Below are 22,161 nucleotides of genomic sequence, written 5' to 3' on the forward strand. Positions count from 1 at the left end.
TTTGTCAGCACCATACCCGTGCACCGAAGTGGTAAACGTCTGAGATCTGCATCACTTCGGGCTTTCCTCCCACATTAAGCTGACACGCCGCGATATAACTAGACTGTTAAAAGCGGCGTTAAACCAAACACACTCACTCATATGGTGTAGAATGGTTTCTTCTTGTATTTACTGCAATGTTAAAGTTTCTGCATCTGAAGCGTAATGAATCCTTGATTTGTTCAGACAAGGTGGCAGAGGAATATTTAAGTAGGTTTCAATGTTTAAAAGTGATTTAAAATGTTTAGAATAGCATAAGTCTTATAAGTTGTTGACTTTAGCGCTCCAGGGTTGCTGTAAATTGTCAAAGAGTCTCTGCTTGAACATATCTTTATTGCCAACATCCTGGGATATCCACACAAAGTCGAATTTAAGACAATAATTTACATGGATTGTTTACCTTTCTTAAGGCAAGCCTTTCAATATTTCTAAAGGCCATTTTCTTCCACCTCGAAATAATGAGGCCGATTATCGATCTCACATCTGCAGCAAGTATCATTCAAAATTCACAAATAGCATTTATAAAACAGGTTATTATGCTTATGACGCTTGAAGAGATGACTAGCATTTCCAGATAAGTTAACCAAACAGGAAAAAGATAATTTAAAACCCCATGAACATTTGGTTTGAAGTACCTGTTGTGACAGACTACACGGACCGATACGCATCATCTTAAACCCCTGCGATGTTCGTATTAAAGAAAGTGCCTTGGTGATCACACGTACACGTATAAACGTTACGACCTGTATTTTATATATCCCCCTGTTGAGATTCCAGGACAAATGGCAGACAGACAGACAGACAGATTTATTCAGTAATCAGGCCTCCAGCCCATAATACATGTTGACATAATGTAGATTATACATGCTTATATACTATGGCGTTATGTTCAGACAAATGTGTCTGAGGTATTCCTGGCGTGTCGTAATTAGAGCCGGCTACGGGGGGTCGAATGGTCAGCCTCCGTGACTTTGCTGATTGCCAGTCAATGCATTGAATTGATCAAACTCGATTATTGACAGGCTGCCGGTCAATGCATTGAATTGATCAGACTCGATTATTGAAAGGCTGCCGGTTAATGCATTGAATTGATCAGACTCGATTATTGACAGGCTGTCGGTCAATGCATTTACATGTAATTGATCAGACTCGATTTTTGACAGGCTGCCGGTCAATGCATTGAATTGATCAGACTCGATTATTGACAGGCTGCCGGTTAATGCATTGAATTGATCAGGCTCGATTTTTGACAGGCTGCCAGTCAATGCATTGAATTGATCAGACTCGTTTATTGACAGGCTGCCGGTCAATGCATTGAATTGATCAGACTCGATTTTTGACAGGCTGCCGGTCAATGCATTGAATTGATCAGACTCGATTTTTGACAGGCTGCCGGTCAATGCATTGAATTGATCAGGCTCGATTATTGACAGGCTCCCGGTCAATGCATTGAATTGATCAGACTCGATTTTTGACAGGCTGCCGGTCAGTGCATTGAATTGATCAGACTCGATTATTGACAGGCTGCCGGTCAATGCATTGAATTGATCAGACTCGATTATTGACAGGCCACCGAGATTCAGCTGGAATATTGCTGACTGCGGTGTAAAATAACATTCACTTTATATGTGTAAAATGTAACTTGTACATTTGCTATTTTCATATTCCCGTAACCTGTGTCGTTTATTGTATATTTTAGGAACCGAAGAAAACTTCAACTTGAACGGAGTTGCCAAAATCAAGTAAGACATTTCAAATCCTTCAAGGGAATTATGACTAAATTGTACTTCATGTTAACGTCACGCCCTGATGTTGTATTGCTCTTTGTGCATCTCCAGAAGGCTGAATGATGATAGAGTATTGAACGTGGCTTTGAACGTTATATCACTGCTTTTGTTGAGTTGGGGAAGTTCGCGTCACAGACGTTGACCACTTCGATGTAACCAATCGGGTAGCATGTAAGGAACTGCAAGACTAATGATCAAACCTGGGAATAATTTAGCTGGGATTCGAACCCACTAACACAGGTCGTGGAACGATAATAGACCACTTCCCCATCCGTTAGCACAACTTTACACTGAAAGAATCTGCAGTCACTATAATCTCAAATTGATCATGATGCACGTACTTATAGATACGTGTGAATGTGCCGGCATATTTAGCTATAGAGTGAGTGGGTGAGTATGGTTTTACGCTGCTTTTAGCAATATTCCAGCAATATCACGGCGGGGGACACCAGAAATGGGCTTCACGCATTGTACCCATGACGGGAATCGAACCCGTGTCTTCGGCGTGACGAGCGAACACTTTAACCACTAGGCCACCCGACCGCCCAGCATATTTAGAGAGGGATGGTTGCGCGAAATACGCATATGTCGGAAAGCACTCGTTAAAACCCAAACTAAGTGAGTATGGATGACTGGTATGATGTCAAACACTGGTTGATTGAGTGAGTGGTTTTACCACGCTTGTAGCTATATTGGAACTTCATCGGAAAGGGGCTTCTCCACATCCCCGTGTGTTTGTAACTCTAACGACACATTATCCACTGAGGGATTTGCTCTCAGGTTTAAGATAATGGATCTGAAGAGGTCCAGAAAGTACCTGATGAGTCTGAGTGTGTCTGTATGCACGGAGGCGGGACAGCCATGTGACAAAGACATCCAGGTACTGACTGATGTCCGGCTGCCCAGACTGACCAGAGACTGGAACAGCAAGGAGACGGTTCCCGGTAGGAAGATACCCCTTGCTGATACGTAGCATTTATATAGATTATCCATAGATAGATGCATTTACAATGCCACAGTACATATACCATATGTCTATTTGAAACACAATTACGAAATGAATCACTGTCGTTTCAACCGATGAAGCCAATCGTTTCTGAAAATTACTAGTATCGGATCTGATTCCTGCTACGTCATCTTCTGACTGATAAAAATAAATGAAAGAGATACCATCCTTTCCTTAACCATACGAAATATCTACAAAAGGCGGAGTTCGTATTGGCTGACGTCTCTGTTCACTAGGAACATACTTGCATTCAGCTTTGCAATATAATCGTTATTAAGTGTAAATCAATGTTTTTTATAAAACTTTAAAATTCCCAGGTTTCACGTTCAAGAAATGGCGATCAGATTTCAACGTTCTCCCTGGAGAAAAACTAACCGAGTTCCAACAGGAAAAACTCCTAAATGACCTTGACCTTTTGGATCACCTTGAAGAGACTAGCTGTGACCTCACGGCCACGCCTTATGACGAAGCCACCGATGGCTGGAACAATGGTACTAACATGTTTCTTCCAACATTTGAATATTTACAATTACGACACACAATGCACATAATAAAGTTTGTTTTTTGTTTTGTGTTTGCAACGGCAAGCATAGTCGTCTTTTACTCCAAGCATGGGTGGCTGAAGACCTAGTCTATCCCGGATCTTCACGGGTCGACTGAAAGCATGTAGCAATATAACAATTGTTAAGGAAATTAACGGACATGTGCATTTGACTGACAACAAACCTTACCATCACGTCCATCTTTGGCACTAAAGATACGGAACTTGGTTTTGAGTTAAAAGGGTCTTTTCTCCTACTTCTGGAAGAAATTGCGACACACGATGCACGTTACGGGATATACATGTACGCTGCTAACCCCCAACAAAACCAACTCGTATAAAGAAGTTCTGCACAGAAACCTACAAAAATGCCTTTTCGTTTTAGCCTTGACACATACTTAGTGTTATCATAACTGCAATCCATTGCAGATGTTGAAAGGAATTCTTAATGTGATTTTGCTTGATTGTTGCTGAACGTCGCACTCAGCAATATTCCAGCTATATGACGGCGGTCTGTAGATAATCGAGCCTTAACAGATAATCCAGTGGTTGATATCATGAGATCAATCTACTCAACATGCATCAACCAAGTCAGCGAGCCTGATAACCCGATCCAGTTAGTCGCCTCTTGTGACAAGCCGTCATTTACGGCAAGCGAGGTTATCTCTACCCCGGAACCATTCGTGACCAACTCGTGTTATTCCGGGGCAAGCCGGATAGCGACTCGTGCCCCTTTTGCGATCGTGTTCGTTCTTAGCGTAAGCGGGCATACCTAAACCAATTGTCAACTCGTTGCGTAATGGTTCACATATATATCCCCATATATGATATATATTTCAGATGCAATTTAAAGCACATCTAGACATGCGGAACTATACATACATGTAATTATACGGTATGATTGAACACATTTTGGGTATATTTTTAGATGCAAAACATATGTAAAATCAAAAAAATGTTCCTGAGGGATTCTTTGACGAAGAACTTGAAATCATACACGCATTCGGATTGGTTTGTCGTATTTTCGCACATAACATTCATCGATAGGGGGACGAGTCTTCTTGCAGGTTACGGAAAGGGGCGAGTGTTGACGAATGCTCCGGATAATCACAGGTCTCATGTTACCATTCATATGAACGTTTTACATCACACAGGACAATTTGGAAATGGTCTTATCACTTCTTAAAGTACACACATCTACTGTTCCAGAAAGAGTCCTCGCGTCGTCCTGGGTTTCGTTCCACAAAGCGATCTCAGCGCTAATGTGATTTTATCTCCCACACTTTAACATAGGCTTACGATCGTCGCAGCGCTAAGATCGCTTTGTGGAACGGGCCCTGCAAAAAAATATAAGTGTACACTTTCTGTTGATTTCTATGTTAACAATATTTTGTATAGAGACCACCGCCGTATTTTAGCCAAGTTTAGATGTGGAATATTACCTTTGTTTGTTGAGACAGGCAGATATTCCAAGCCTCCTATACCACTATCGGAGATGTTATGTAAATATTGCAATTGTGATTTGGTGGAAGATAAATGTCATTTTTACTACAATGCAGTTTTTAATGAAGATTTATATTGTGCACCTGACGAAAACAATCGAAATGTTAATGTGATATGCGAAGAAGAGAAATTGATTTACATAATGAGTTCAAACGTTTTAATTTTTTTTTTTGCCGCAACGCTTTATCAAATGTTTAAGAGACGACAGTCGTCGTCATGATGATTTTATTACCCCTCTCTCTCTATCTACCCTTTCTTTTTCTTTCGTTGTTGAATCGAGGAGTTTGTTATTGTTTCCTGTGAGTCTTCTGATTTCGTAGCTAAATTTCCCACCTCTCACATTATATATATTATGTATATATTTTGTTTATATTGTATATAGTGTCTCATAAGCCAATGTCTGGCTGGACGCACTCCATACACCTTTTGTCTTATATGCATCGAGTTTATATTGTACATGCTGTGCGTGTAACACTTTAATAAACATTTTACTACGACTCTATACACCTGTGTTACAGAGTGCACGGGCGAGGTGGAGGTTGGGAAACTCCCAAAAGGAATGGCGTGTTACTTGAGCAGCAACTGTCACACCCTCCAGTGTTGCGTAAAGGACGACACCCTTGGAAGGTCATTTAATGTGAAGATAGACATTGAAGCGTGTGCCTCTAAACTCAGCATGACGATAGAGAAGCTCGTCTTTGTGAGGTCGTTCTCTAACTACAACTGGGGTAAATGGACCAGTCTTACATTTATTTAGTTTCAAGTCATTTGCACTTCAATATACATCCAATACGAATATAAAGTACCGCCTGGAATCACTGCATTCGAGATAATTAATTATATAATGTTTCAGGAAATGTAACCAGTGAGTTTAATTGGAAGACAGTCTTGATCATCAATGCGTGTAATTTATTTCTCATGTATGCAGACATCTTTTCATCGCGCGTCCAACTGGTAACGGTTTGGATGAGATCATCTTGCCGCTACAAGGCAGTTCGCTGACTATATAAAAGTCCAGTTTACACCCTTGCCGAACAAAGTTGGAATTCCGGACCATAGTCTGTACATAGTCCAATCAAAATCCGGTTCGTAAACAACATGGAATTCAACATACCGATTTAATCGACTGCAGGATTAGCAAAGCATGTGTTCCGTCAACTTGGGGTCGACAGATGTTTTCGAAATCTTTTCATGTTTTTTATTTAGGTGCTCCAATGAATTTATTTACTTCGTGAGGTAAGACCCTCACTCCGTGAGGTTAGATCCGTTTTATCACTATATTGATCTTGACTATCGATCAGATCGTCTTGACTGGGCGCGGCCATTTTGTTTGAAGCAAATGCAAGTAATAATATAGGTGGAATCTGATTGGTCAATAAGAGGGACATGGAAGATACATAACCCGGATAAGCCACTGGTGGCGCTACGATCGAGCCCAGAAATTTCAGCCTAGTTCGGCAAGGGTGGTAACTGGACTTTAAAAGTCAGTTAACACCCTTGCCTCGGGAAGATGGGATGAGCTTGTCTTGTGTATTCTAGCATGCTCCTCCATGGTAAAGAGTCGTGTACATTGCAAGCGGTACATTATCATTATTTTCAGCGAATGCAACATAACAGGAAAATCTGAAATATTTCATGAAAAGTGTTACATGTATATCCACCTACAGTGAAACTCATACATCTCTTTCTACTCTGTTTTTAAGGGAGAGTGGAACATTTCAACCTGAAACATGTGATCCGTGCTGAGTAAGTAGCATAAGAACTGAATTTCTCATTAATATCAGACATGTCACCCCTGTTTGATACCTCTCAGGATCTGACAAACGTCCATATTAGGTCACGTCAGATGTGCTTCCTAAACAGGAACTGTTTCTAAATTCTGTTTATGAATGAACATCTACCGTCTGTGTCTCGAGGATAAACTCGTAAACGAGCAGTTCCGAATGCAGAAAAATAAAGGTCAGGGGACGTTGTGAAGATGATGTGCCATGTAAGCTGCATAAGGAAGGCGATGTGTAATGAATTAAATCAGTACTTATGCTGAGGAAAGATGGTTCACATATGACGCCCTCTGATCCACAAGCTTGCTGTTAGTGTCGACCACAACAAGACCGGATGTCATGTCGTATTTCCTGTCGCAGTTTACCCGATCTGCTGTAGGCAGAGGGACTCTAGTTAAACTCGACCTACATGAAAGAAAAATGTATCCTGGCCGTTAAGGCTGCCGTGAAATACTTTTAGGACTATCTTTATAGTGCCCGTGACTTCGTGAAAACGACGAATGTACCAGGAACATATATTACACTGCGATCACAACAAGGCGATAGATGGCTGTCATCGCACTTCATTAGACCGTGGATCCTGTTTTCTTATATCTGTGACATTTTAGCTTTTTCTTGATCTCCTTGGCATGTACATGTACGTTTGGAACATATAGTTTGAATGTAGGTAGTCAATTAATAAATATGTCATTACATTTATGTTTTCATTTGCATTGTTAAAGGTCATCGGTCAGCCATGTTTACCCTCGACAGGCTCGAGCCAATATACCCAATATGAATGACCTAAAACATATGTCAACGCCAATGTGAAATCACCCATACAATGACATAATCCTATCATCCATTCCACCTGCAGTGTCCTGGTTGACGATCTGAGAGGACAAGACAAGTTCCTGATGACCACGAATCTGAGTATTTGTCTGGAGAAGGACTCCTGTCTCTTCTCTGCAAATGTCGTTAAGAAAGCATTGTTCAGTAAGGATGTGTGTGAGCTGGACAGCCTAGAGGCACTACAAGGTAACTTTCTATTATATATTCCAAGGTCTATTTTGAATGTCTATATGTATATATGTAATCATTCGAATGCAAACAATACTTTCATCAAAATGTTCATGTTCCATGAAAGGATCCGGCCAGATGGTCGCCTTGTGGTTAATATGCGTTGGCTCTTCACAACGAATGCCATGGTTACATTGTGTGATGTCAATTTCTGGTGTTACCCGCTGTGATATTGCTGGAACATGTATAGTGCCATACTCCCACTCACTCAATAAAAGGAGTCTGCCTCCCTGGTCTAGAGGGAGGTAGAGCATCCGCCTGGAGAGCGGAAGGTCCGGGGTTCGATCCCCGGCCGCGTCATACCAAAAGACGTTTAAAGATGGTACTTGTTGTTACCCTGACTGGCGCTCGGCATTAAGGGGCTAAAACAAGGACTGGTCGGCTCGGAGTCAGTATACTGTGTATGACTGGGGTATTCATGTTAAACTGCAGCATGGTATATCCGTGAGCTATCACTATAAATCGGCATCAGTCCGGACTAGTACAAGCAGCCACACAAACACACACACGTACATGCACGTCGTTATATAAGTGCAATAATCTTAGAGGCGACGTTAAAACCCATTTCACCTCACCTTAATAAAAGGACTAAATTTCTACGTGATAGCGTTGTGATAACGTTATGTCACCGATAATGTTACGAGGATGTGGATGCAACTTACCCTGACCGTTAAGGTGTGATTCAGTCTGTTCAGTTAAATTATATAATTGTTAAAATTATATTATTATATTTTCTTTATCAAACAATACCACAAATAAGCTTTCATCTTTATTTTGCCGTGATAAAACTAAACAATGCCTTGTCTTTTGTAGAATTTTCTCTCGACACCTTCCTGTCTGACAACGGTGCCGCTGGGCAAGCCACCTTGTCGCCATTAGTTGCTGCGCGGTTATATGAAGCCCTGGACCTGGCCCGCTTCTTGAAGGCCCCACAGTGCGACAACAAGGCTGCGCCCTACAAAGATGGGGAAAACGGGTGGAAAAATGGTAAGTTTGAACTGAACAAATCCTCAAAGAGACCTCTTCCACAATGAGTGAGTGAGTGAGTTGGGTTTAACGCCGCTTTTAACAGTATTCTAGTTATATCACGGCGTGTCAGCTTAATGTGTGAGGAAAGCCCGAAGTGATGCATGTCTCAGACGTTTACCTCCTCGGTTAAACCCACGAGCGCGGGTATGGTGCTGACAAACCCAGAAACTTAACCCACAATCAGGGGTTTTTGGCGTACCCAAGGGACGAGACTCTGCACAGCGAATCGCGGCGCCTTAGACGACTGGGCCACCCGTGCCCATCTTCCACAATAATGAATACTCCAATCCTGAAAAAAAAAATTACAAACCATATTATTGTATTGTATCATCACTTGTCTGATAACGATGTTAGAACCTACAATAAACGTCGCTCCTAATTGTAATAAAGAAGTTGTTCATCCATATATCCTTACTTAGTATTCCAAGTTCTAAGTGCCTCGCTTAGGAGTTAATACTATTGTAGCAATTAGAAAGCATTCATTGAGTACATAGCGTATATGTTTCAACTCATATCCAGACTGCCCACTTCCAAAGATCGGAGATGAGTTTCCCTCCCTCCCGTCTGGTGCGGCCTGTCACGTGGACAGCTCTTGTACCGCCATCAACTGCTGCGTCTTCATCGACCTTCTGTCCCGGACCTTCAACTTCGCCTTGATGGTGGATGCATGCAACTACAAGATGACGGTGGCCTTGGAGAAACACGAATATCATCAAATGCTGATGGACTATCAGTGGGGTTAGTACTTAGGTTTTTGTGGGCAGTCTGGGCTATGATTGGCCGCAAACAAACTACGTTTGTCGTAAGAGGTATTGTATCATCATACTGCTAACTATAGGTGGTGAGGTGAAATGGGGTTTAACGTCGCGTCCAAGATTATTGAACTTATATAGCGACGTGAATGTACGTGTATGTGATTGTGTGGCTGCTTGTACAAGTCCGGACTGATGCCAATTTATAGTGCTAGCCCACGGAGATACCATGCCGCAGTTTAACATGAATACACCACTCAGACACAGTATACCGAGCCGACCATTCTTTGTTTTAGCCCTTTAACGCCGAGCGCCAGACAGGGTAACAACAAGTACCATCTTTTAACGTCGTTTGGTATGACGCGGCCGGGGATCGAACCCCGGACCTTCCGCTCTCCAGGCGGACGCTCCACCACAAGACCACGGATCGGAGGTGGTCTTGTCGTAAGAGATATCTAAATATATCGAGGGGTGAGGCTCGTTGACGCGTACACAGCAAAGCACAATGCATTGCAACGAGAAGCCCACAGTGTACAGAGGGATTGAAATTGCAACCAAACCAAGTTAACGTATGTTAGATTGTATGTTAATTAAGCTTCCGAATGTGATGGTTACAGAATGTCACAGTCAAGACTACAACATTTAAATGATTGTATAAGTGTGTAAAAATCTTTCGTTTTTTTATGTTTATAGGCACGGAGGAACAGTTCTATTTGAAAGGCGTTCTGAGAATGGAGTAAGTAAATTGATGTAATAGGTATAGGTACTGTACATATATGGTAACAACTGCGATTACTTCCTGCAGTGAGTGAATTCTGTTTTACGTCGATTTATCACTTTCTAACAAATATCACGGCGGGACACCAGGATAATGCCTCACACATTGTACCCATATCTGGACTCAAACTACGTATGCATAATGACGAGTCAACGCTTAAACCAAGTCCCAATAGCGTTGATCGATGCTCGTGATATCAATCACTGCATTGTCTGGTCGACACTAGATTATTCACAGACCGCCGTCATATACATGTAGCTGGAATATTGGCGTTAAACAACAAAGAAACAAAGCTTAAAAGAATAGGCAGCACCGACGCCCCTCGCGTTAGTGTGTTTGGGGGGCGGTCGGGTAGCCTAGTGGTTAAAGCGTTCGCTCGTCACGTCGAAGACCCGGGTTCGATTCCCGACATGGGTACAAGGTGTGAAGCCCTTTTCTGGTGTCCCCCGCCGTGATATTGCTGGAATATTGCTAAAAGCGGCTTCGGAATGTGTTTGGTGTCACATAGGACGCAGGCTAGGAATAAACAAAAATATTATCCATCTTCTCAACAAAATAAAATCATAAAGGTGACACTTTTAAACGTCTGTTCAGCTACACGCTCACCAAACTTCCACGAGAGAGGGCGATTGAGGTGACTGTCAGCATCAGCGTCTGTCTGAAGGAAAGTGATTGTCTCTTTTCACACAAGCTGCTGGACAAGGCGAAGCTACCACAACCATCTTGTGAATGGACCACAAAAGTCAGCGTTCAGAGTAGGTTTGCTCTACGATATCAACTGTTTGGTGAATAAGTACCGAATTGTCTCGACTTGCCTGCTGATATGTGGTATAAATGTACATGACACTTTGTCATAACACGACATACCGCTAACTAGAGGTGGTGAGATGAAATGGGGTTTAACGTCGCGTCCAAGATTATTGCACTTATATAGCGACTGCATGTATGTGTGTGTGTTTGTGTGGCTGCTTGTACTAGTCCGGACTGATGCCGATTTATAGTGCTAGCTCACTGAGATACCATGCCGCAGTTTAACATGAATACACCACTCAGACACAGTATACTGACTCCGAGCCGACCAGTCCTTGTTTTAGCCCCTTAATGCCGAGCGCCAGACAGGGTAACAACAAGTACCATCTTTTAACGTCTTTTGGTATGACGCGGCCGGGGATCGAACCCCGGATCTTCCTCTCTCCGGGTGGACGCTCTACCACAAGACCACGGAGGCGGTCCCAGATTAAAGAGAATGTCATCACTTTATGCACAATATTTTAGGTCATGCCCGCTACCTCTAGACCACGGATGCGGTCCGGACGAGATAATACGCACTTACATTGTAAGATCTATCAGTGAGTCAGTGAGATTTACTGTTTAGCGCAACACCAACAAAACACGATAAGGGACGCTGAATAATACCAACTATTCTTGTTAACGCAAGAGAATAACCAGCCTTGATTGTCTACCGAAACAGATTCCATTCGTCCTAAAGGGCAAAAGAGCTGTGGAAAATATATGACTTGACCACTGAAAATCAGTGATGACACCAGGTGTTTGCGAAAGAGTAAGCATGTCCTGCCCTTCCTAAGGACTTCAGATAACTTGTGTGTACTGTTGTATTACAACTACCTGTTCAGTAAGTTGACCCTGTAGATCACTCTTGCAGACTTCTCCTTGGAGAAATGGGTGGAGGCTCGCGGGGTGCCGTCCGCCCAGACGGAGCTGTCGGACACGATGGTGGCCCAGCTAATGGAAGACCTGGGGATGTCCAGCTACCTCCCCGTGCAGAACAGTCTGGACATCATGCTGAACATCGACTCGCCATACTGCAAGAGGGACGAGTCACCTTTCACTCCACACAACGTCCACAACTGGAACAAAGGTAGGAGGGACACTCAGTGAGCGTTTGCTTTAACGCCATTGAACTTCATGTCAGTACATACATGTATATCAGGGCCCAACGGGATGCAGGTCTTAGGCGTTTACTATTTTGATGAAACCCTGAAGGACGTATTGTGCTGCATCAGAAACAAGACGATTCTTGGAATCCACAATCATTGATTACACAACGAGTGAGTGAGTGAGTATGGTTTTACGCCGCTTTTAGCAATATTCCAGCAGTATCATGGCGGAGGACACCAGAAATGGGCTTCACACATTGTACCCATGTCGGGAATCAAACCCGGGTCTTCGGCGTGACGGGCGAACGGTTTAACCACTAGGCTCCCCGACCGCCCCTGCTACACAACGAACGGCGGCGCCCAAGGCAGCGGGGCCATCCGTACCCTCTTTCTAAATGAATGCAGTTAGATTTTAACATTATTAATAAACAGCCAGTTTTTAATAATTATTATCCACCACCCAATATCAATACACAAAGATAAAACGCAATAATAATAACATTAATAAATAATTAAAATATAATTCACATGAAATCATGGGTGACATTTTGAAAAAAAATATAATAGTAATAAAAAAATATATTTTGGAAATGGTTCTTCCAACAACACATGGCGTCTTCTCTCCTCATTTGTAATACGAAATACATTCTTTGCCAAATACGTTGGGCTTTGTTTTGTTTCCACATAAAATATTGCTGACTCATCGTTATACATTATTTCATCTCGAAAGGGCATTGTCTGACGTCACTAATACCTGCCTTTCAGACTGTACGAGTGTGGACGTACCTTCTCTGGACAAGTCCTCCAACTGTTACCTCAGTTCCAACTGTATGTCCGTCGAGTGCTGCACCGATCTCCCGCACATCCGTCGCTCCCTCAAAACGTTGTTCGCCATCGACATCTGCGCCATGACGGTGGAAATGAAGCTAGAGCGTCTCACCTTCAACCTCTCTCTGCTCGAATATGAATGGGGTATGAAATTCCGTAGGAGGGGGGAAAGGAGGAGGGAGGGATGTCATCGCATAATTTCTTCTTTTTTAAAAAACCGTAAAATATTATAAAATGACCTTAAAATGAATGGGGTAACACCCAGGAATCATGTTTTTCATGCATTGGCCGTTTTATCACTGTAAAGGGTATAGTGACAATGCACCTGGGTATATCAAAAACTGTAATATCGATGACGCGACTCTTATAAGAAATTTGATGTGATTTTACCAAATGGGATGAAAACTTTCTCAGAATGAACCGCCCGAGCTATCAGTACTGTCAATAGCTAACACTCTGCCTTAAACATTACCCAGAGATTGTATTCAAGGTAATATTACCCATATTATATAAAAATAAATAAATGTAACATACAAGAGGTTACATGCCACTCTAAGTTGGAATATACAAAGTATACATTATTTTGGTTTATCTTTATCAGTTACTGTATACGTTTGGTAAGGTAAGATACCTCTATAAAACAAATCACGAAACTTATCTCTCACCTCCTCATATAAAGGGCATTTGAATTTGACATGATTCTCATCTTCAAGAAGAACATTTTATACAAAAAGCGTCCGGATAATAGGAAGTACATATTCCTCTGCAAACATTTTGTACTTCCATTTCAGACTGAGCGTGAAAAATATGTTGACAGTTTTCGATTAATATTTTGAAAACTGCACAAAGGAACATTACGGAATGTCTAATATATGGTTGCAATTGTATGGCAGTGCATCCCACATACTGTGCAACGCCTCCTCCGTTCGAATGTTTATCCCATGGAAGCGAGAGATAGACGATAATTTTCAGTCGTAGGGACCGTAACTGTCGTTGGGAATACCATGTGTTTACGTTTTCGAGGTTGCATGATTAGAAAACACAATCCGACTGTCACTTTGATGATCTGGTTGGTCGGATGAAAGATCTGACGTGATCCGTAGTGGGATGTCCTCAGATCTTTGTTTAGCGATAGCGAGAACTAAGATCTGATTTTAATGAGATTTGCTAAAACCATGCATTCTCTGTTTCAGGAAGCACTGCGCATTTCAGCATTGGGAGCTTCATCATCTTGGAGTAAGCACGTCTTCCTTGCATCTCCGCACTTGTAGTATTAGTTATCGCGCGACCGTGGCAGGAGTACTGATGTATGCGACCCGTGAAGATCCGGGGTGGAATAGGTCTTCAGCAACCCATGCCTCCCGTAAAACGTACCTCTGCTTGTCGTAAAAGGCGACTAACGGGATCGGTTGGTCAGGCTCGCTGACTTGGTTAATGCATGTCATCGATCCCAATTGCGTGGATCGATACTCATTATATATATCACTGGATTGTCTGGTCCAGACTCGATTATTTACAGACCGCCGTCATTTAGCTGGAATATTGAAGAGTGCGGCGTTAAACAACAAACAAACAAACCAACTACTAATGTGTGGTGTTAGGCCACCAACATACTCTTGCTTTATATAATAATTGTGTTTGCCTTTAACACCCAAAGGAATCTGTTTAGACAGATAAACTTATTATTCTCTGGCGTTGACGTTTTATAGTTACCGGAATTAGCATAAGAGGCGACTAACTGGATCGGGTGGTCAGGCCCGCTGACTTGGTTGATGCATGTCATCGATCCCAATTGCATGGGCGATGCTCATGATGTCAATCAGTGGATTGTCTGGTCCAGACTCGATTATTTACAGACCGCCGTCATATAGCTGAGTGCGAGTCAAACAAAAAACAAAATAACAAACAAACTAGAATTAGCAAAGTAATCACGTACACTGCAAATAAACAGTGAAAAAGAAACCCCAGATAAATATCGATCATCGATACGTGTTCAGTGTACCTTTGATTTCATGTCGACGTTTCAAACATTAGTTTGTTTATTTGTTTGTTGTTTAACGCCGCACTCAGCAACATTCTAAGGTACATAACGGCGGTCTGTAAATAACCGAATCTGGACCAGGCATTCCAGTGATTGAAATTATGAGCATCGATCTACGAAATTGGGATACGATGACTTGCATCATCCAAGTCAGCGAGCCTGACCACCCGATCCCGTTAGTCGCTTCTAACGACAAGCATAGTCGCCTGTTAACAGGTCGAAGCATGATACACACACGTGTGTTTGTTGAGAGAAATTAGACCAATACTAACCCGGAATCTTCACGTGACGTTTAAAACATTAACCTAACGTAAGGCCTTTACTTTCATGAACGGTCTCTGAAGTGACAGTCCTTCACTGTATATGGACCGGAGTATGTCAGTAAAATAATGACATTATTTTTGCCGTACAATCAAACAGCATGTATGGTCACTGATAACAATGTCAAATAGTTTCAGATTCTTAAAGAAGTAATGTTAAAAATGCTTAATTTCTGTTAACTTAGTTCGAGGTTTCCTGTTTACAGATACAAGATGGACCACATCCCCACGGCCAAGACAATAACGCTAAATCTCAGAATGAAAGTTTGCTTCGAGAAGCAGTGCGAGGAGACGGACTTCCCGATACTGTCAAACAGTGTAATTACCTACACCCCATGTGAAGCTCAGCAAACCGTGCCCCTGCAGGGTCAGTGATCGATAATCGATCAGGTTTTTGTGTAGTCTTTCATAGGCATATCGAAGTTGGAGGAACATGAATACATGACACCGTTTTATAGATAGCGTTAGTGAGTGAGTATGGTTTTACGTCGCTTTTAGCAATGTTCCAGCAATATCACGGCGGGGGACACCAGAAATGGGCTTCACACATTGTAACCATGTCGGGAATCGAACCCGGGTCTTCGGCGTGACGAGCGAACGCTTTAACCACTAGGCCACCCGACCGCCCCTTTATAGATAGCGACTTCTTTTATTCTTTTTACGTCGTGTGGAAGCGACTTCTTGCTCCTTAATCGGGTGAATGCTTAGTAAGTTGGTTGGTTTGCTTGTTGTTTAACGCCACACTCAGCAATATTCCAGCTATATGACGGCGGCCTGTAAATAATCGAGTCTGGACCAGACAATCCAGTGATGGATGTCATGACCATCGATCCACGAAATTGGGATCGATGACATGCATCAACCAAGTCAGCGAGCCTGACCACCCAGAAGGAGCCAGATATCTCATTATTATGCATTCAAAGTAGTTTACTGTTTGAAAAGAATTTTGTTTCAGTATAGAGTCAGCATAGAGTTCATATGGCACTAATAGTGAACCTATGTCTTCGCGCATATTTCCGTAATCCTACACATACTATTTCACTTACCTTTTATTATATTCCGTTATTTCGAGCACACTGTGGCTTTACATACATGATAGTAACTTCTAGGTTTCAGTCGTAAAAAGACTCAGACAAACAGGCATCATGTATATCATAACTGCTTTGGTATTCCACAATTTTCGTAAACGTATCTAAGATTAATTGACATAAATAAAGCGACAAAACCATTTCCATATCCAATAAAAATCAACAGAAAAAGCCGAGTATATAAAGCACGTATTTATGAATCACTATCAAATCAAATAGGGGCGGTCGGGTAGCCTAGTGGTTAAAGCGTTCGCTCGTCACGCCGAAGACCCGGGTTCGATTCCCGACATGGGTACAATGTGTGAAGCCAATTTCTGGTGTCCCCCGCTGTGTTATTGCTGGAATATTGCTAAATGCGGCGTAAAACCATACTCAATCACTCACTATCAAATAACGATGATACCAGAGAATTTGTTTCGTGCTGGAATAATTACATCTCTTAGGCTTCAAAACTAGTGATGTATGATATTTAGATTCGCATCAAACATGCTGAACCCTGACAATCAGTTGACATTTGATATTTTATGTTTTCAGGTCTGTCGCTTGACTTCTACGACCCAGAAGTGTGCAAGTTTGGAATAGACTGTACGTGTAGTTATGATCTCTGTCCTTCCATATGTTCATGGTGTAGGATCGTAAACCAATCAATCATGTCAACGACGAATACACAATGCCATTTAGAAAGTGGTCAAATGTAACAAATGTTAGATTTGGGATAACGCTTTATAAGTAAAGTACAGATTCTCGTACTTTTTAGGGGATCGGGTCCCGTCCGGTATTCGAACCCACACTGCCAGAGTGAGGCACCTAACGCCAGAACACTAAGTCGGCGATCTAACCCACTCAGCCACCTAGGCTTCCATAAAAATGAAAGTCCGACAACTGGTAGTCTAGATCACGTTCCTTGTGTACCCCTCTGACAAGTGCAAATTAGCACGGCTCCCATGGCCGAAAGCTATGAATACACAATGCCATTTAGAAAGTAGTCAAATTCTTGGTAAAAAACAGATTCTCGTACTTTTCTCTGGCACTCTGGGTTCGAATGGACTTAATCCCCACCCCCACCCCTACCCCCACCCCCACCCCCACACACCCCACACACACACAAAAAAGAAAAGAAAAGAAAAAAAGCAACCAAAAAAACAACAACTGTACTTTACTAAGAGAGTGTCCCTAAATAACCCTTTCATTTCATTTCTGAACACAACATACCTGATCTTAATTCATTGCGTTCAGCATACTCGTTTTAACACTCCAATAGTCATTACTCAAAGTAAATACAAAAATATCTTCAGTGCAACATATCGCCTTCATCACGTTAATCCCCCTCATATTTTGTGAGGACAAATCGACATCAATTACCACATGCTATGCAGGGGTAGAATTGTATCATGTAATCCTCACCATGTCTGTACTTCAGGGGTAGAATTGTATCATGTAATCCTCACCACGTCTGTACTTCAGTGGTAGAATTTTATCATGTAATCCTCGCCACGTCTGTACTTCAGTGGTAGAATTTTATCATGTAATCCTCACCACATGTTCAGGGGTAGAATTGTATCATGTAATCCTCGCCACGTCTGTACTTCAGTGGTAGAATTTTATCATGTAATCCTCACCACATGTTCAGGGGTAGAATTGTATCATGTAATCCTCGCCACGTCTGTACTTCAGTGGTAGAATTGTATCATGTAATCCTCACCACATGTTCAGGGGTAGAATTGTATCATGTAATCCCCACCACGTCTGTACTTCAGGGGTAGAATTGTATCATGTAATCCTCGCCACGTCTGTACTTCAGGGGTAGAATTTTATCATGTAATCCTCACCACATGTTCAGGGGTAGAATTGTATCATGTAATCCTCGCCACGTCTGTACTTCAGGGGTAGAATTTTATCATGTAATCCTCACCACATGTTCAGGGGTAGAATTGTATCATGTAATCCTCGCCACGTCTGTACTTCAGGGGTAGAATTTTATCATGTAATCCTCACCACATGTTCAGGGGTAGAATTGTATCATGTAATCCTCGCAACGTCTGTACTTCAGGGGTAGAATTGTATCATGTAATCCTCACCATGTCTGTACTTCAGTGAACACGTGCTCTGTGAAGCTCCCCACTAACTTGGCCGACACGTGTCATGTTGCTGAGAACTGTATGGGAGTCAAATGCTGCATCCCCGTTGATGTTCAACACCTCGGAGTCTACAGCGTCTCTGCCGGCATCGTCGCGGACCACTGCAACGACAAGTTTGAGTACTACGTGGAAAACAAAAAGTGGTCGAAGAATCTAAAAGCCATGACGTTCGGTATCCATTGAATCCGTTTTTTCCCACCAATTCAACTTTTTGTCTGAATTATGTGTTGTTTCTTTGAACTTTTTGCTATGGTTTTGTACTAATCTTTGTTTAAAACACACCCTTCCGGTCAGTGAAGTGTACTTAAGGCGTGATGGCAGGGCAACCTAGTAGTTATAACGTATCGCTCATGACGGGTTCGATTCCCCACACTGGTCAAATGTGTGAAGTTCATCTTTTTCTGTCGGGGTCACGGATGGCCCAGTCGTCTAAGGCGCCGCGATTCGCTGTGCTGAGTTGCGTCCCCTGGACACGCCAGAAACCTATGATTGTGGGTTCGAATCCTGGTTCGCCCTGATTATGTTTCTAGGTTTGTCAGCACCATACCCGTGCTCGTTGGTTTAACCGAAGTGATAAACGTCTGAGACCTGCATCACCTCGGGCTTTCCTCCCACATTAAGCTGACACGCCGTGATATAACTGGAATAATGTTAAAAGCGGCGTTAAACCCAACTCACTCACTCACTTTTTCTGTCCCCAGCCATCATATTCCTGGAATATTTCCAAGTGGCGACATACTCACTCCATGTGACTACTGAGCGTAACAAAATAGAGTGAAGCCAACTTAATCCAAAATACATATTATTTTAAACTCGAAATATCAAAAAACTTTATCAAGTCGGTATATACTGTTTATCATTGATATTACCTAAAATCGACACTCCGTTTGTCACGAACTATGATTAAATTGACATACATCTATATGAGTTCAAGAATATGATTTGTGTTTTTGATGTTTATCGCCGCACGCAGCAATAGTCCAGCTACATGACTGCAGCCTGTATATCATCGAGTCTGGACCAGACAATCCAGTGATTGACATGATGGTCATCGATCCACGCAATTAAGATGCTAGATAGACCAAGTCACCTGGCCTAACCACTCGATCAAGACATTCCCCTAGGTTGCTAGGGATCTATATTCTTACCAGGAATCCCCAAAGGATTCCTGGAATATCATGTGAACAAGGTTTTTACATCATCATCATCATCATCATCATCATATGTACAAAGACAATAACCTGACCCGTAATATCAGGTTGAAACAGGTCTACAGGTTGAAATCCTGGTCCTCGTATCAGTGATATCGCACTGATTATGCTGTTGTGTTGTTTCAGACAATGATGATGTTGTTGTGTTGTTTTAGACAAGAACGTCACAGAACAGGTCGGGGATGGTCTGACCTTGTCCTACATCATCAAGAAGTCAGCCGCCATGGTCGAGATGTCCTTCCATCTGAGGGTGTGTGTGAAGGATTCTCCGGGAGCTCCCGAGTTCTGTCAGTACAAGGTCATCCTAGACAAGGTCATCTTCCAGACGTCGTCCTGCGGCTTCTTGGAGCGGAAGAAGCGTAGCTACATGAGCGATATGTAGGTCTTCCAGTTCTTATATCTCATATCTTCTTCCAACTCCAACTAAAGTCTAAATCAGAAACGAATTGTTGGTTGGTTGGTTGTTTAACGCCACACTCAGCAATATTCCAGCTATATGACGGCGGTCTGAAAATAATCGAATCTGGACCAGACAATCCAGTGATTGACATGTGCATCGATCCATGCAATTGGGATAGATGACATGTATCAACCAAGTCAGCGAGCCTGACCACCCGATGCCGTTAGTCGCCTTTTACGACAAGCATAGTCGCCTTTTTTTGGCAAGCATGGGTTGCTGAAGACCTATTCTACCCCGGATCTTCACGGGTCTGTAAAGCAATGTAAAAATGATACTGTGTGTGCTTGGGAATTCATGAACCGTTCATTGAACGGCCCTTTGTCAGTTGTACCGATGTTTGTTACCTACGAGGGCAAACATATCGGGGTTGACAAAAATCATATGAGCCCTAGGGTCATATCACGCCACGATACAACAGTATATTGTTTCCGTCATCCGGACAGCATTATTGACGTCATTTGAATCTTATTTTGACGTGAAGTCGGAATGACGTCATTGCTGAAGATTGTTGACGTCATTCGACAAATTGTAGTTCGTCTGCTGTTGCGACTTACTGTGCTCGCAGATAAACACTATTTTCGTCTCTGTATATAGACATTCTCTTCTGTAATAAATAGGATATTATATTATATTCGTGTTCATGTCAAACCATGTTTACGATACGAGTGTCTAATTTCCGACATTGCCCTCGCTTTCTCTCGGGAAATACGGAACGTGTTCATGTCATGCTTTGTTTACGACATTCGTGCCTAAATCCCGGCATTTCCCTCGCTTTCTCTTGGGAAATACGGAACGTGTTCATGTCATGCTTTGTTTACGACATTCGTGCCTGATTTCCGGTATTTCCCTCGCTTTCTCTCGGGAAATACCGGAATTTAGACACTCGTGTCGTAAACATGGTATGACATGAACACGACCATAATATCCTGTATTCATCACTTGGAAATCCTCGTGTCCCGAGTATGTGTGGATCTTCTACCCGTACAATCAAGACCGATTGCAATGGAGATACTTTTAAGGCTGATCTCCAATGTTCCATTTACTGTTGCACGAACAATCATTATTATTTCGTATTGATTGAGATTATGCCACGTCAGGGTCAAGCAGAATGTGGATGTGAACTCGATCTTGGGAAATCTGATGGACAAGACTGGCGTGACGAACGACCTGATAAAGAAAGCTCTTGACGCCGTGAAGGACTTTCCGGTAAGACCCTGTGTTTGAACTTTACCTCACAGCAATCGACTGAAAATGCTATGTTTGTTTGTTGTTTAACACTATTCGAGCAGTATAACGGTTGTCTGTAAAATATTGTGTCTGGACAAGACAGTCCAGTGATGGACATCATGAGCATCGATCTACGCAATTGGGATGCGATGACATGCATCAACCAAGTCAGCGAGCCTAACCACCCGATCCCGTTAGTCGCCTCTTACGACAAGCATAGGTTGCTTAAGACCAATTCTACCCCGGACCGTCACGGTTGGATTGTTCATTCATGGAATAGAGAGGACTAAAATCTGCTATTTATTAATACACAAGTACAGAATTGTGTCTTTCATAGAGGCGTTCACCTTAACATTCTGAGAATATTCTGTACACGTTATTTCCAAACATAGCAACATACACTTGTCTGGAAAAAAGATTAACATCCAATTGGACTGGGTAGGTTTGAATTATTTATATCGCCTTTATTAGAAATATAGTGACACTTCTTCATGATAAAAATGAAGAGCTTAGAGCAATAAGGGCCAATGTCATGTGGAGTCTGTTTTGAGAAAAGTGATGAAAACACATAATATTATGCATGTTAATGAACTTTTTTTAACCGATACATTCCTAGACATTAAAGCATTCTGAAAGCAGAGATATAATTGTTGTTATAAAAAAACATTCAAAAAA

At 42.2% G+C, this 22,161-nt stretch overlaps 1 protein-coding gene across 1 annotated transcript in view; it reads left to right on the plus strand.

The window, feature by feature from the left end:
- The window catches only part of LOC139473150 (uncharacterized), a 181,934-nt gene that overhangs the window by 77,490 nt on the left and 82,283 nt on the right, over window positions 1-22,161 (plus strand). The window contains exons 60-77 of the mRNA XM_071255668.1: window positions 1,739-1,781; window positions 2,607-2,770; window positions 3,150-3,323; window positions 5,395-5,604; window positions 6,580-6,622; window positions 7,514-7,674; window positions 8,530-8,703; window positions 9,265-9,483; window positions 10,191-10,233; window positions 10,870-11,030; window positions 11,939-12,154; window positions 12,939-13,145; window positions 14,195-14,237; window positions 15,569-15,729; window positions 16,985-17,035; window positions 18,545-18,760; window positions 19,955-20,177; window positions 21,357-21,465. Coding sequence (XP_071111769.1) covers window positions 1,739-1,781; window positions 2,607-2,770; window positions 3,150-3,323; window positions 5,395-5,604; window positions 6,580-6,622; window positions 7,514-7,674; window positions 8,530-8,703; window positions 9,265-9,483; window positions 10,191-10,233; window positions 10,870-11,030; window positions 11,939-12,154; window positions 12,939-13,145; window positions 14,195-14,237; window positions 15,569-15,729; window positions 16,985-17,035; window positions 18,545-18,760; window positions 19,955-20,177; window positions 21,357-21,465 — 2,618 coding nt within the window. The remainder of the gene's footprint in view (window positions 1-1,738; window positions 1,782-2,606; window positions 2,771-3,149; window positions 3,324-5,394; window positions 5,605-6,579; window positions 6,623-7,513; window positions 7,675-8,529; window positions 8,704-9,264; window positions 9,484-10,190; window positions 10,234-10,869; window positions 11,031-11,938; window positions 12,155-12,938; window positions 13,146-14,194; window positions 14,238-15,568; window positions 15,730-16,984; window positions 17,036-18,544; window positions 18,761-19,954; window positions 20,178-21,356; window positions 21,466-22,161) is intronic.

Source organism: Haliotis cracherodii, unplaced genomic scaffold (genome assembly GCF_022045235.1).
Source record: "Haliotis cracherodii isolate W230 unplaced genomic scaffold, xgHalCrac1.p SCAF_27, whole genome shotgun sequence".
In the NCBI taxonomy this organism is placed as follows: Eukaryota; Metazoa; Mollusca; class Gastropoda; order Lepetellida; family Haliotidae; genus Haliotis; species Haliotis cracherodii.